Source organism: Anser brachyrhynchus (genome assembly GCF_964034855.1).
Source record: "Anser brachyrhynchus genome assembly, chromosome: Z".
NCBI lineage: Eukaryota > Metazoa > Chordata > Aves > Anseriformes > Anatidae > Anser > Anser brachyrhynchus.
The window spans coordinates 44,844,931-44,860,679 of NC_137697.1; the positions used below are offsets into that span (position 1 = coordinate 44,844,931).

General features: G+C 35.7%; 1 protein-coding gene across 3 annotated transcripts in view; it reads right to left on the bottom strand.

The window, feature by feature from the left end:
* The window catches only part of SLC12A2 (solute carrier family 12 member 2), a 62,755-nt gene that overhangs the window by 16,984 nt on the left and 30,022 nt on the right, over positions 1–15,749 (bottom strand). For all 3 annotated transcript variants that reach the window (XM_080575101.1, XM_080575099.1, XM_080575100.1), the window contains exons 10-15: positions 12,036–12,190; positions 6,964–7,071; positions 5,950–6,073; positions 4,474–4,575; positions 3,025–3,180; positions 1,831–1,930 (exon numbers count right to left, since the gene is read on the bottom strand). In XM_080575101.1, the coding sequence (XP_080431227.1) occupies positions 1,831–1,930; positions 3,025–3,180; positions 4,474–4,575; positions 5,950–6,073; positions 6,964–7,071; positions 12,036–12,190 (745 nt within the window). The remainder of the gene's footprint in view (positions 1–1,830; positions 1,931–3,024; positions 3,181–4,473; positions 4,576–5,949; positions 6,074–6,963; positions 7,072–12,035; positions 12,191–15,749) is intronic.

Here is a 15,749-nt window from a genome sequence, read left to right on the forward strand (position 1 = left end):
AGTTGGGGGGAAGTTAGAATTCATTTTATCTAAAGGTTTAGTTAATTGAAAAGTTTCTTCTAAATATTGGTCCTAAGAACACGATCCTTACTGTTGATGTTGTAACCTCATCTATTTTTAAAAGATTTAAATGAAGAAAAAGATGTTTGACAACTGTCAGACTTAAGATTAACTGGTTCCAGTAGTAACCCCACTCAGCGTGAAAATTTACATATTTAAGATGATCAGAAATTGATTTTAGACAAAACTAAGTCAGAGGGATGAATTTCTTCCCCCATTTGTCAGCCACATCCTTACATCTTCTAGCTTAGATTATTTTATGTCACCCAAGAAAACTGGGATCATGCAATTTTTTTTTGCAATTTTTTTAATCATTCAAAAGGCAAAGCCAAACAACTGCAGGTAAAGCTATTCTAGCCATTCTTTCTAATCAGTTTTAAAATATTAAGTATCCAAGTATTAAGTATCTTGTTCATTTCAGAAGATAATTTTTTAGATCATAAGAATCACTGAAAGTTATCTGTCTCAATCTCTCCAGACCTCTTTTTTAAACACTAAACTACTTGGTTTTTACAAGGTATCTCTAAAATCCAGAACACTTTTTGCCATAGGTTAGAAGCCAGTATCAGGCCAAAAATACTACTGCTAAAGCTACTCTGCTTAAAACTGACAAGAAGATCCATATCTGCTTTGCAAAACAATTAGTGAAGTTTACAACTCAAAAAGCTGCGTATTAGCTTCTCAAACAAAACAGCTGAAGTACTTCCAATGCAATCTGAAATGCATACTGATCAGCAGAGCATTCACTTACTCCACTTACTCTGTCAGCACAGTTACATTTAGTAAGAATTTTCCTACGTCTGTTTCTTCATCTAAGTTTGCTATCCAAAACAGACTTGCATCTGACAGAAGTTTCAGCAGAGTTCAAGACTAACTACAATAAAATATTGTAAGTTACTTATGCCAGCCTTCAGATTTGCATTAAGATTAAGAATTGCTGCTCTTGATAGCTAAGCAACCAACGAGTTTCTGAAGTCATTGTTTTTTCCTAGTAAAAATGCAACTCAGTGTAATATAGGTAATACAGTGTTTGTAAATAATCAGGAATTATAATGTCATGTAGGTCTTAGGATTTCAGATAAGAGCTATTTCATAATTAGACGGAGTTTTGTAACTGGACTTTGAGGAAATAGTTTCAGTCACAGCATTTTCTAAATTTCTCTCTTGAAGCATGTTTCATCTACAATAGCCTACTCCAGAAAAGCAGCATGGATACTGTAGGATTGAAGTATTGCCTACTTCAGTAGGACCATCCTAGGCAGCCATGCTGGATAACAATCAGTTCTCTTTTTTCAGTTGTGTGAAACACTCATGTAGTCTATTTACCATTACAATGATAATGACCAAATGTTTAACGTGAAACAGCCTGTGCTGATGACATCCACAGTATACGTATTTCAGGGATATTAGCTTAAACCAGCTTTAGCCTTATGCAGACCAAATGCTGGTTAGCTGTTTGGAGGTCATCTTCCAGTCCAGTTTCATCAGAAATGAATACAATTAACAGTTCATTCTGCCAGCCACAAAAACCATGATGCATGAATGGCAAATAGGCATCATCCATCAACTTGCTTCTGAATTGCCTTCTTAATCTGAAATAAAACGCTAATGTAGTTACATCCAGAGGATGTCCATGATCATGAAATTCAAAGCTGTTAAAACCCACAGGCGGTAAACAGTCAATTTAATGAAAAATATGACCGTAAACACCGTGAGTCTATCCTACTGACTACGCAACATAATTTTTTGTCTTTAATATTAAGACATTACCTGAAGTTTTTCACGTGATCTTCCACTCCAGATAGACGAATAGAATGCTGTAGTGCATTCAAATAAGTTAAAGCTTGTGTTGATGATCCCCAGTTCACATCTGTAAAATTTCAATATCTTAGTTGTTCAACATAGAACTACATGATCACAAAACAGTTGTTGATACCAACTCAAAACACACAAGATTTAAACTCCATCTCAGTACATTCTACACTATTCTAGTCAACAAACCCTACAGTTAAATAGACAATTCCACTTGAAGATAAGACTTCTGTAGAAATTCTAGCAAATAAGAGTTCATTTTACAATTAGGAAGAAAAAATGATTTTTTTTTCCCCATAATATGAAGTCAAAGTTCAAAAGTAACACTTAGGGAGAAAATGTGATTAGTTATTTTACGTCACAGGAAAGGAGAAATTCACCTCAAAATATTTCCTAACCAAAGTCAAATACTTTTAGTGAATAACTAGTGCAATAAAGACAAGGAAATGACCTCGATTAAGCAGTTCCTTATGAAAAATAAATCTAAAAGGAAACGAGTCCCAGTATCCTCTCTATTTGTTTCCATTTACTGTTGATAGCTACAATGAACTTGTCTCCCAAGTACTTAATCTTCATGGCCCAAGATTTAGGATTTTCCTTATAGTCAACTTTTTTATAAGGATTTTCCTTATAGTCAACTACACGAACACTTTGTGGCTCAGTTCTGCTCCATCTTTTACTTTAGATCATACAGTATTCTTAGAGGAAGGAAGAGCATATAAATTGTTGTTCAAAGCTACAAGAATAGTTTACTGAAAAAACAAGTACTACTCAAATCCTTTTTCAAACAGGAATGGTAAAGTACCCCCTTTCACTTCCTGACAAAAACATGCTTTCTTGGTGCCTTCAGCACTGCAATCCATTTGTATCTCTTCTTTTCATCTTTTTTCAAATGTTTATGTTTAGCAGCAACCATATTTGATTGAGAGCATGTTGTTGAGGGGTGGGGGAAAGAGCAACATCAGTGAATATACAGGTGTAATTACATTTCACTACAAATGAAAAGCTTGAAACAGAAGTTTGAACTAATCAGCATCAAGGTTTTTTGTCCTGTCCATCCATCCATTCTGCCACCCTCCCTACCCCCAAAGGTCACACTTCTTCTTTCTACCTCTTCCTCCCATCAGAACCAAAAGCAGCCCCTATACATACCTGGCTTCTTGTACGTGACATAAATGTAGAGTCCAAGGACTATGACATACGTCAGAAGTGCTGCCCACCAATTAATGATGAACATCACAATGCAGCAGAGAATAGCTCCAAGGAGAGAAATCCACATATTGTAGTATTTGAAAGCAGGGCGCCAACCTAGTCAAAATGTAGTTTGGAGGATAGGGAAGGTAAGAGTGGAAAAGAATTTAATCTTCAAGAGAAGAAAGGTGCTGTTCATCTTTTCCTTCCTGTGCTTTCAATCACATTTCATAGGCATGGCAATTCCAGTAACATATCAAATAGAGACTTTGACACATTTAAGCTTTTAATTTTCCAACACCTTTCAAATTCGCATCTTATATGCAACAGCTCTATGTTGCATATTTTGACCTCTAAAAGCTATCTCAAAAGGAAAATTTGAAGATGCTTGTGCCAGCATGTTTACTGAATCAGGCTAAAAGAATCTTTGCCAAGAACTTGACTGACAATTGATTTTTGCTTTCTAAGATAGCGTAACACGAATCATCAGCAAGTGCCTCTCTCCCATAGTATTGTTTCTAGGTGTGTATTTTTATTATTTGCACATGGCCAGACATTTTCACCACACAAAAAGAACATCCAAGCAGAATCTAAGTATGTCAAAATGCTGGACTGTCACTGCTTATTTTACATCCTTATTTGTCAATCCACACACCCACTTTACAAGTGTATTTTGCATAGAGTTGTTGGGTAGACAGAGTTATGCACACGCTCTCAAAAAATAACAATACCTACTAAGGCAGTAACTAAAACTTTTAGGGGCATTTCAGCACAAACGCATGGCAGACCAAGTCTAAGAAACATTTTCTGCAAGTATTGTCATTTGGCTTAGTCCTACATCATAACTAGCCTCTCACACCAAGCAAGAGCTGTAAAAATATAGCAATACTACCTGCAATACCAAAAAAAATGCAAAATACCATAGAAGGGCAAAGCCAAAAAATATTAAGAAGTATGTCAATACCACTTTCTTCTGGGCTGGAAGGCTAAACATATTAGGAGAGAAACCCAAAGATAACAAAAGGGTGAGCCCTGAAAACCAGAAATTGAATTAGTAAGAAAGCTTTCTTAAGCAATAGTTCTTAAGGATAGGTAATAACAGAAGTGAGATACAACAGAGACAAATCATCAGACACTTATTTGAGAATCTCTGAATAAACACTGAGTAATAATCTTTTCCCTCAGCAAAGATGACATATCTGTAGCTCTCAAGCTTTTCTGAATCATTCAATCCTCCAAATTTTGGAAGACTCAAGCATACACCATGTTAAGACTATACCTCAGATGCACCATGAAAGTCAAATAGACATTTAATTAAACCAGACTTTCATTTATATGAGTAGTTTTTAAATTTATTTCTGCATTTAGAAATTGGAAGCTTAATTCTCAACCCCAAAATGTGTTTCGTACCTGGAGATTTTGCAAGAGAAGCATGGAACACGGAGAAGTTAATCAAGGCATATGAAGCCAAGAAGAAATTAGAGATAATAGGTGCAATAACATTCAGTTCAGCTGTAAAACAAGAACAAAGCAGGCTGTTATGAAACATATCATCCAATGACTTTGTACATTTCAAAGTCAATTCTGTTACAACCAATCTTTTTTTGTTATCTAGGCAGAAGCAGTTTGTCCTTTCTATTCAACAAAGAGAGCTATTAACTTGCAGTCTCTTATTTACAGAGTTATCTTCTGATAGTCAGGAAGTGCAACTCTGAGTTTAAAAGAAGTTAAACATTTTTCCATGCCATCTAGTATTCCAGGACTGCCTCTCAGCATTACGTACTTTCTCAAAATAATTCATTGAGACAATTCCTTTCCCACCATGATTTGATCAAACACTGCAGCAATATATTGGGTTCTTCAGAACCCCAGGAGTACTAGACCATTAATATAAATGCAGCATGTCTCTAGCTGAAGTCTCAGCTGTCAAATAGCAAAGAATAAGACTATAATGAAACTAAGAGACACTCATCTATGGTGAATGGTAACAGCAGTTAGTGTGAGCCAATGCAACAAACACGTTCATCTGTCTGCCACTAAAAGTTGAACTGATGGTACTATTAATGCATTATAATGTATCAATACCATTGCAACAGTGATGAATACTCTCATTAGTGAAAGAGATGGAAGAGCTTGACACTTCTTTTTCCATTAAGAGGTATAGTGTAAAACATTCACATGCACTCTCACCATCAAATAACTGCAATCAAAATGCAGAACTTGCCATGTTAATCTGCAAGTTTTCATTTGTTATAATCAGGTTTCCAGTCAGCATGCTGTAGTTGAGACAGCATGACTGTACCTCCTCTAAGCAGAGACAGGGAAGGATAAAATAAAATCAGGAAGAGTTTAACAGCACTAGCACAGGTCACATGGGTGGACACAGCACAATTAGTTCACTATCCATGTAGAACACATGTAATCCTAGCTAGACAGTCTTTACCTTTGCCAACAGCAGTGCGAGCAATCATCTCTACTGTTTGTACCATAACAGAAGAACATACTCCAACAAGTTCTGTTCATTAAGTGTGCCATTTACTGAAGCTGTTTGTAATTAGGAAAGTTCATTTCAGAGTTTTAATCTTTATAGCTTATTGCATCGCTACCTCAAGCAAAATATTTTCATTCATTGACAGTATCTAAAAACAGATACCTGAAGTGACTAGCAAAAGTGTAGTATTCCTACTGTTCAGATTTATTCTAGCTCTATACAGAGATGTATCTAGGAGACAGAAGAAAATCCTCAAACTAAACAAATTTCGAATGCTCACATAGAAACAAGCAGTGCATTAGACCTCAAGGACATTGTCATCAAGTCATGAGATGGAATAGAATGCTTCATGAAGGACAAAAGGATATTGAGATTTATTATAATTTCAAACTAACCAATTAGTATGAATCCAAGAGCAATTAAAAACGTTAGAAGATATCCTCTCAGTGGTTCATTGTTCTTCCCATAGCCTTTAGCAAACATCTGAAATCCTGGATAGATGTTGTCCTTGCACAAAGCCTAAGAAAAATAAAATCCAAGAGTCAGCATCTATACTTTGTTCAAAATGTATCCTCATTTATGTTTGCTAATGCTGTCTTTTCACTGCACATATTCTTTTCCTAAAAGAAGGAATGTTTGTAGCTAACGTACTAATTCCATTTGCAATTGCCTTTGTATTTTGCATTTCCAGTATTCTGTCCTTCAGTGATTCCTATCTGTAAGAACAAGCTCCGCTCTTCTCTAAGTGGTTGACTACTGTGCTTCACTGGAGTCTTACAATCAGAGTCGATTTTTAGAGACAAAAATTGTTTCCTCAGAAAGTGAAAAGTTTGCCCAGTGTTTACACCAGTTCTCTGCATTGACACTTGTGTTTATATTCTGCTAATCCCCTTCTGTGTTGAACTCTATACTGAACTTTTGAGGATGAATGCCCATTAGCAAACAGTGAAGTTTTACTGAATTAGAAAGACCTTACAGGACAAACAATGAGATTAAAGAGTTAAAAAGGTAAAGCAAAATTCATTCAGAAGTGGCAAAATTCATTCAAAAATGCCAACAAAAATCAATGTAAAGTGATTCACACAAGAACTGGTTCACAGTCATACTATTTTGATTAAGTATTCTGTGCAGATGAATATTCAGCAGCTACAGGTACTAATTTATGCTGCCTTCTGATTACTTTGAGAAATGAACTAATCCATTATTGTTGTATGTGTTCCATTTGTACTTCATTTTAATGCTTCCTAGTTCCAAGGCAAAGCAATTTCCTGAATGCCTAGATGCTATGTTTTCCTCACTCTTCATAGCAGAAAGCAGGACAGCAGAAAATTTGGCTGCCACTTAAGTTCTGTTTCAAAGTTTATTTTGAATAATTCTTTAAGAGATTATGGTTTTGCTTCCATACGTACCTGAAAGATCTTAGGTGCACTCACAAGAGATGCTAATGCAGATGACAAAGTGGCTGAAAAAATACCTGCAGAAATCAGTGGTGCAAATCCTGACACCATGCTCATTACCTGCAAACAGAATATTTTTTTTTTAAAACAAAATGGAAAAGCGTACTATACAGATGGATGACAATATTCACTACACAAACAAAAAAATAAAATACTTCTTACTCCACTCAAAAGCCATTAAATATCATGCATTCATAGCAATGAATGAAGTAGGGGAAAGTCAGGACACAAACAGATCCTAGTTTCAGAACAAGAGAAAGTGGCTTATCACACAATACGTAGTACAACCACATGAAATAATTGATGGTGGAAGTCTCCATGACCTCATACAAGGACTGGAAAGTAAGTCATGGAAGAAAAAACTCATTGGAAATAGTTACATTATTTGACTAACGTACCACTGAATACCATGGCCGCAGAAAGCCAAGGTGACAAAATGACAAAGCAGCTGAAGTTGAACAACTTGGGAAAATTTATCTTGTCTTTCTCAACATCTCTACCACTCTAAGTTGGGCTTGTTTCCCATACAAAACCACAATAACAGGACGAGTTTGCTTCCAGTCTCCCCAAGATCACATCCTTGGACAATTCTGTAACCTCAGTGCATGAAATGCAATACGCAGTTCTTGGCAGACTGGATGACTAACAAAGCAAGGGATGCTCAGTAAGCTAAATATGAAGGAAAAATGTTGGTATGATAAGATCTCAAATTAAAACCAAGGCAGCTTCTAATTTTCATACACCCTAAAAACCCTTGTCTGCCATTCTGCTCTATTCCCTTACCATAGCTGCATATGGCTTTTCATGCAGCAAGTCAATTAAGATATAGAACCACGTATTTAATAACAGTCATGGTTTAATAGAATATATATATGTTCAAATGAGGTTTTGCATCATTTACACTAAACAGATAACTCGTTCATTCTGGCAACCTTGTCTACAATACAAGGATTGGGGCTGTAGAAGCAGGAAGAGTATCGTGCAGAAGTGTCTTTTTTTTTTTTTTTACATTACTGCCATTTGAAATTGTAAAATCCAGCTGTCTACAGCAATCTTAGTAAGTAAGATGTGCTCCCAAAAACAATATACAGGGGGCTGATGAAGTTTTATTCATATACCTAGTGCCAAACTAATAATAAAAATTTAGCATTTTTCTCTATATCAGATTAATTCTGTTTGAGAGACCCAGCAGTCTTTAAATTTCTAGATTGCATCAGGTTTCATACATCAGGTTTTCTACAACAACAGAAATGAAAATTACAGACAAGACGAGAATGAAGCAGCTGTCATAGCTGGTATCGTTAAGAATGGGGGTGGGATTTCCTGAAGTATATCTTAAGTTTACAACAAAATAGGTTATGGTAGGACAGGCTTTTATTCATACATGAACAAAACTAATGATACACATTAGTTAAGCATATCAGGAATATGTTCATACTCCTAATACTTCCTTAATGTTTTCCCTTGAGTTAACTCCGTACTTTCACACTTGCTTACACAAGATTAAGCTATCCCTCTTATGCCCAGGGTTAGGTTAGTTTTACAATAAACAAGAAATCACAGCTGTAAATGCCAGACTGTAATAACATTATACTGTACATTCTTACATTCTCTTCTGGAAATAAGTTATTTACTGATGAATTTATTTATTTTTTGAGAAAATCTATGCTTCAGCAACATAATAAACAAACAGAATAATCCTTGCAGAAACAGCATGACAGTTTTCTTTGTTGCAATGGCCACTTGATCTATCTTTCATCTTCCCTGGATGGACTTGTTATAGACAGAATATGTTTACAAGTCATCCTTACTTTTCTTACCAGGTAATTTAAAACATTTCTCTTCCTAGGCCTTCAGTCTACTACATTTGCTTTGAGAGTCTGCAACCTAGTCCTTACCTACACTCCAATTTTATATTCTTTCTAGGTGCTGTTCATTGTCTCTGTTTATTTACACTATTTTTGAATCTTACATCTGTTTTATAAATTTGAAAGAAATCCAAGATATATGCAGACTGTGTTTGTCCATTTTAAAAGCTAGCAAGTTACAGCTTAGGTTACTAGAGTAAGAGACATTACGAAACTTCTAAACTGGGGAGGGAGTAAAGAGGAACCAGTTCCAGCTGAACCAGTATGCTAGTGTTAAGAAAACCCACACAATATACAGACTATAATCTAAAAGTCAGGACCACAAAACCAAAAGAGCCCACATATGGAGTTGCTGTAGCAGTGAAATCTTCATCCTTGAAAGAACACACAGAATTGGAAGTACAGACATCCAGTAAGAACTGCCCTATTTCAATTGGTCCTGTGAGAAATACATTGTTACGGCTGCTAAAGGACTCGTTAAGTTTGCTCGGCGTTTCCTCTTTAGACAGTTTGTTACTGAAAGATTTGGCATATTGAAATATTCTATTTTGACTTCAATTTCAGTTCTTCGGTCCAACCATTGTGGAGCAGAAAAATGCCAAATGAATACAAACTCCAATAAAGATAATTTTAAAGTTAACTCTTCAAAATTAATTTGCACGAAATGCTATTCAACCCGTTTCTTTCAACTATTTTGTGTTTTACAGCCTCCTTCCTTTACAGGAAAAAGGTTTTAGCAGAACTTTTATGCTGTTTCTGAAGTGGAGTACTTCCATTCATGCTACTTTACATTTTCATCCAAAGTTAAACATTTTTATAAAGATAATTTCTATATACAAAGCGGATATGTGAACAAATTCTGCATTTAAACTACCCAAAATTGTAATTTATTCTAAGTGAGTTCCAGAATGAGGCTACAGAGACAAAACAAGTTCCCAAAGTTACTTGCCTACAAGGTGACAGCCCTTTTGATGCTGAGCAGAAAGCTGTCTAAAGGCTGTGAGGGCCTACATATACTTCATTTGCATTGACTGTAACAGAAACTCAAGATGGCCCAAGCATCTGATTCTAAGCCTCTCACCATCAGTTTTCATTTAAGTTTTGGTTATTGGTTTTTGTATTGGTTAACCATCCTGTGAGTTACCCATTTTCTGTCCAAACATATTCAAAACCCAAGCTACGCACTAACTTCAGATTAATTCTTTGCTGAAAGAACAGAATGGTGGATAAAGTGTAAGAGAAGTGATATAAAATATCTCTCATTTTTCATGCAGCTGGGCACAAGAGTAAGTTGGCACTTTCAGACTTATGACTTGCAAACTCAGAAGTCATAGGAAATACAACTCACTTGTATATGAAATACATTTGCTCACTTTAGAGATAAGTTTGTGAAGTATATGTTCTCAGTTATTTATCATGCATGAAGAAGTTTTTTGTATGAAGAGCTTGAGAGGTATTTAAGCGTGGCTCCCCAGACCCCAACGGTCACATGCACAGGGAAACAGTCTCTATTTACCCCTATTACTCAGAAATACTAAATTGAGGGAAGTTCGGTAAGAATATGTACAAATTTCTTTTTAACTAGACAGAGGTCCTAATTTCTCTGAAGGTACACACTCTTATTCAATTTCTTTCACAGAGAGAAAGAACAGAAGCACGAGAGGAGAAGACAGCCAGTGGAAGTCCAGCTAGCTACCAGAAGAACAATGTCCCACCAAAAGGGTGGTCAACACTGCAGCAGGTTGCTCAGAGCTGCGGTGCAGCCTCCAATAAGTTTTCAAAATCCAACACAAGGGGAGACAAAGGGCACTGCATTCTCTCTGTAGGCCCAGGCCTTGAAACTCTCATCCTATTCAGAACCTACTTTCCCCCCCCCCCCCCCCAGAAACAAGTAAGACTAGTGTGGAACACACAAGTACTCTTTGGACAAAAATCATGACAAACTAGAACACTAGTGACTTATTAGAAGTGCTAGCAACTTATGAGAAGTAACCTTATTGAAGTTATGACTTGAAGAAAGTTACGATCAGAGGAAGCCTGGTCTTTGAATCACACTTAGTTGGAATGATCAACAAGGATTATCAAGTTCTACACCTGTTCTACACTATTCTCAGCTGTACACTGATAATATAGCGGGATACCAGCTTCTTTCAAGCTTGAAGAAATTAGGAAACTCAGATTTTGCAAAATAATGATTCTCACAACAGCAGTTCCAAACTGTTTCCAATATATGCTTTTTCTAAACCAGCACAATGCAACACCATACCGATACATAAATACTTCACTAAAAAATGTGTTTTGCTCTGATAAAATGGTCTGCATTAAACATTATTTTGGCACATGCAAACTGTAATTAGTTTTTCAACAGAGCCTTGCAGGAAGGCCGACAATCTTAGTTGCATGTAATTATACGTACTTTTGACCAAAACACACATGCCATTGAAACAGACATGCTTTCCATCAGCAGATTTCCAATTAATCTCAAGCCCACCTTTTGTAGGCCTATTACAAAAAATGAGGGCAGAGAGACTACCATAAGGAAAGTTTAAGTCAAGTGGCAATTAGTATGTTTTCCTTGGTTTCTTTCAAACCCTTAATAATAGTGAACTCGTGAACCCTTAATAGTTCACGAGTACCTGTAAGACTATAAACAACCCTATGATTTTTAAATATGATAACATTAGATTTTATGAAGCCTCACAACATTCTTACCATTATATATGATATGGCAAGTATGCATCAACATTTTCCAAAAATATGGTTGCTAAGAAACTTAAGAAACAAAGTTACTGAAAGAGACCACCTATGACTTCTATGAATCACTATTTAACACTGAGTACATCTATCCGCATCCAGTACATCTATCCACATCCATGAAGAATAGCATTCAGGTATCTAAACAGAGCAGGCTGCAGTCCCAAAACATAACCTATACAGTTTATCTGGGAACAGAGTGAGTATTTATAAACACTTGTATATAAACACCCCAAAACTTAAATTACCTTGCCCTTCATACTAGATAGAGTGTACCACTTAAATATAAAGTTATGTGGAACAGTTATGCAAGTAAGAATTTTTAGTGTATGATTTTCTCCTCAATAAGCAATTAAAAAGATCAAAAAATCCAATGAACAGATTTAAGAGAAAGTTTCATACCTGGAAATTGTTCATCAGCCCATACTGACACCCTGCCCCTGCCTGACAGGATGAGAAATCATAGTTTAACTTGCAAGCTGCAGTAGTGCAATTCGTCAGCTCAGTGATAATGGTGTTATTAACATTCCCTGTGGCATCTCGAACAACACAGGAACCTAGAGTGGACCCACAAGCAAAAATAATCAGACTAAACCTGAATTTAGAGATGTGTCAAGCTCAACTTCCTTTTTAAGTATATTCTTTCAGATGAAAATTAAATACAGCATTTACGGTTTTAATACATCCCAGATTTAAGCACATGTTCACGATGAAGAATAAAAACAAGCTAACTAGCTGTTTACTTACCTGAGAAGTTCTTAAGCTTTAGAAAAAAATGAGTCTAACACGGAACGCTTTAACACAGAGGAAAGCTACGTCAATAGAACTGATGAAGTTTAAATGCAAAATTTTAACTCACATTACTTTCAATCATGAGTTTCCCCATAACTTTGTATTTGTAATTAGCATTGTTTACTAACTTATCACTTGAGTTTGTGTTTTTTGCGTGTTTTTTTTTTTTTCAATCTTCCTAGAGGAATGAAGTTTTGTATTTGTATGCACAAATATATGCATACAGGTATACATGGCATTGCAGCTTTATCTTTTCTAGAAACTCAGCTGTGACAATCTCCACAGTAGAAGTCATTCAGATGTAATGACCAAAAAGGCCGGTCTCTTTGCTAACAGGTAAATCACACAAGAAAGTTAATGTTCTTAGATTATTTCGTAAGTAGTAGTCTTGGAATTTTCCCCTTACCCTCCACTCTGTGAGAAACTAAGATCTATAAGATGACTTATGTTATAAAGTTTTACATACATGCTTCGGTTTTTAGATCGTACTATTACATATTCCCCATGGAAGCACGTTCTTACAGAACACTTTGAGAAGTTTTAATCTCCTTGTAACATACACATTTCTGTTTTTCTAGGCATACAAACAGGCTGCACAGCTCAGTCAACATGTCCCAGCCATTCAAAAATAATGAAGTGCTTATCACAAAAGCCTTTCAAGCCCATTTCTGATACTACCCACATCCTATGTAACTGTGGTATTTTAAAAGTTGATGTCTTGGTGAAATACTTAACCACAGCCCCACAGCTACCACATTTTTTGTAATTAAGTTCTATCACAAACTGCTATCTTCAATTGTCTATGATTATATGCTGTTTCACTGCTTAAGAAAACTGTAGTCACAGCGTTTCACCCTTTAAACACTAAGAATGCTCATCTGATTAACAAGATGTTATGTTTTGCTCTTTTAGAAGTGTAGAACAGACTTACCATTATTTAAATACCTCAACTGTTAAAACAGCATTAAGTCTTTTGGACAATATTTCAAGGAATTAAATACAGAATGGGGAAGAGAAGGAACCCTACAGAGCAAAAAGGTTGAGAGAAATCCCTTAATCCAGTCTTCTAGGAATTTAAACAACAAGGAGGTCCTGGGAAAAGAAGCATGTGACTACTGATGACTTCAATGACTTACTTGAAGAATAGTAATAAAAAGTAGGGCACAGAGATGAAACAAGATTAAGTTTCTCAAATAAGAGTGCCTGTTATCTAAATTAATTTATCTCTGCCTATTGAGAAGAACTCTTAAATATCTGTATCATATTGCTGCCAAACCTTTAGAACTTCAGTAATACTCTAGAACACCTAGTCCTGGTAGGTGGATGTTACTCATTGCTTCTAGTTATTTTTCAGATGCTTAATAAGCCCATTTGATTAAATTTCAACAGGTGTTTCCTACACCAATTACTTCTCCTATGCTTTTTTTTATGGGTATGTGGAAGGGTTGGGTTTTTTTGTTTTGTTTTAATTGAGATTAAAAGATCAGTATGAGACAAAGCTGGCTGGCAGCTCTTTCAGACAGGGATTCAAAGTACAATGGAAAGGTTCAACAGCACTATGAGCAAACGTGATGTGAGCCTTACTACAAGAGAAAGCAGGACAGATGCCAGCTGGGCAAGCTGCATTCTCAGCAGAAGATACTTAAGTATAAGTAACAGTTCAGACATCTTAATTCAGACATAACCCTCATTCAGAAATGTTTTATTTATGATAGATTCTGGCAGTGTTTTCACTAAGATCCTGCAACTTTTATTTTTTGTAAGAATAGGATAAAAGGATTTTGTCTTTTTATAAGCTTTTAGAGGCACGTTCCTTCCAAAGTAAAATGAAGTTGTCATTCCATAAGCCCAAGAAGGTTAACAGGCCATCTATATCAAGTTTTCTCCTAACTTCATGCAGCTCCTTAGCACTTCAGACTGCAAATAAGTGGGCTTCTTAGCTTCTCTGGTACTATGAATGGCTACTCATTAAATTAGTTTTATTTCCTTGTGTATGGAAACCCTACTGAGAAGGTTGTTTTTTTTTTTTTTTTTTTTTTGTTTTTTTTTAAACTGGAGCTTCTGTTTTTAATGTAAATAAATTACAGTCTAAATGTTTTTGTTTAATTTTTCTCTTTCAGGAATTCCCATTGAGAAGTTGCTTATGCAACCTTAATCCTGCTACCTGCACACCTGCATTATTCCCTTGTCAAAGCATGAAACCACACACTTTTCCCTCGCTACTGCTATCTTGTTTTTAAATAGGCTGCCTAACTCTCTAGTATAAGTTTTCCCCTACTAAGCCCTCTCTAGCCAGCGTCTTAAGCCTCTTGCTTACTACAGAACACATAAATACTACACTACATTCAAAATATCTTCTTCCTCTTCAGATATCACTACTGTTACGTTTACTAGCCTCTTCAAAGTTTTAGTGACTTTCTCATCACTACACTTGGAAGTAGGGAATAGTCTGCAGGGGAAGGAACAAGAGTATTTCCATTTGCCTGATTCCTGATCCAAAGCTTCAAAAAGACTAGACTTCACTCATTTCATAATATTTATCTTCTGCAATCACACTGGCCTTTAATTACCAGAATTCTAATTTTAAGTTATAAGCAACAACTAGGGCACAGCATATCTGATGTAAACGATTTCATGTTCAGTTAGTTCTGTAAAGTGTTCTTTTTGTAATATGAAAATTGAAGTTTTTCATGTCTGAAAGATGATCAAAGTATTCTATTAACAAATTAATATTAATATTAATAAGTACTTTACTCTCATGTGGTTTCAAGTTCTAAAGTATTCAGATTTGGTAGCAGGAGCCTGTGGTCAATCTAATTAGGAAATAATGTAGATCATTATGTTGCATAGGGCTCAATTGCTACAGAGCAAGTATTTGGCAGAGCTACAGTACAACATTAGCCAACAGAGGCAGACTGGCAAGATTAATATCTTTGGAAAGGAAATATCATTAGCGGTAAGATCAATGGTACTTTTATAAATGTCAATTTCATTCAAAAAGCAATGTAGCTAAGATAAAACAAGGTCTTTCATAAAAGAAAACTGATTAGCACTGCCAAAAACTGATTTGTCTGACGTGTATAAAAATATTTCCAATTATAGGCAAGAAATATTAGAGACATGCTTATATTCTTAAGATTACTATAATAGATGATGGATCAGGAAAAACTTGCATGACCATTGAAGCCCTGGAGCAGAACAGACAGAACATCCAACACCAAGGCAAGTTCTACTGAGATTATTCAGACTACTGTGGCGAAAGGAAGAAAGCCTCAAAAGGGAAATTATAGAGTACTCAGACAAATCTAGGATTGTTTCTCCTCC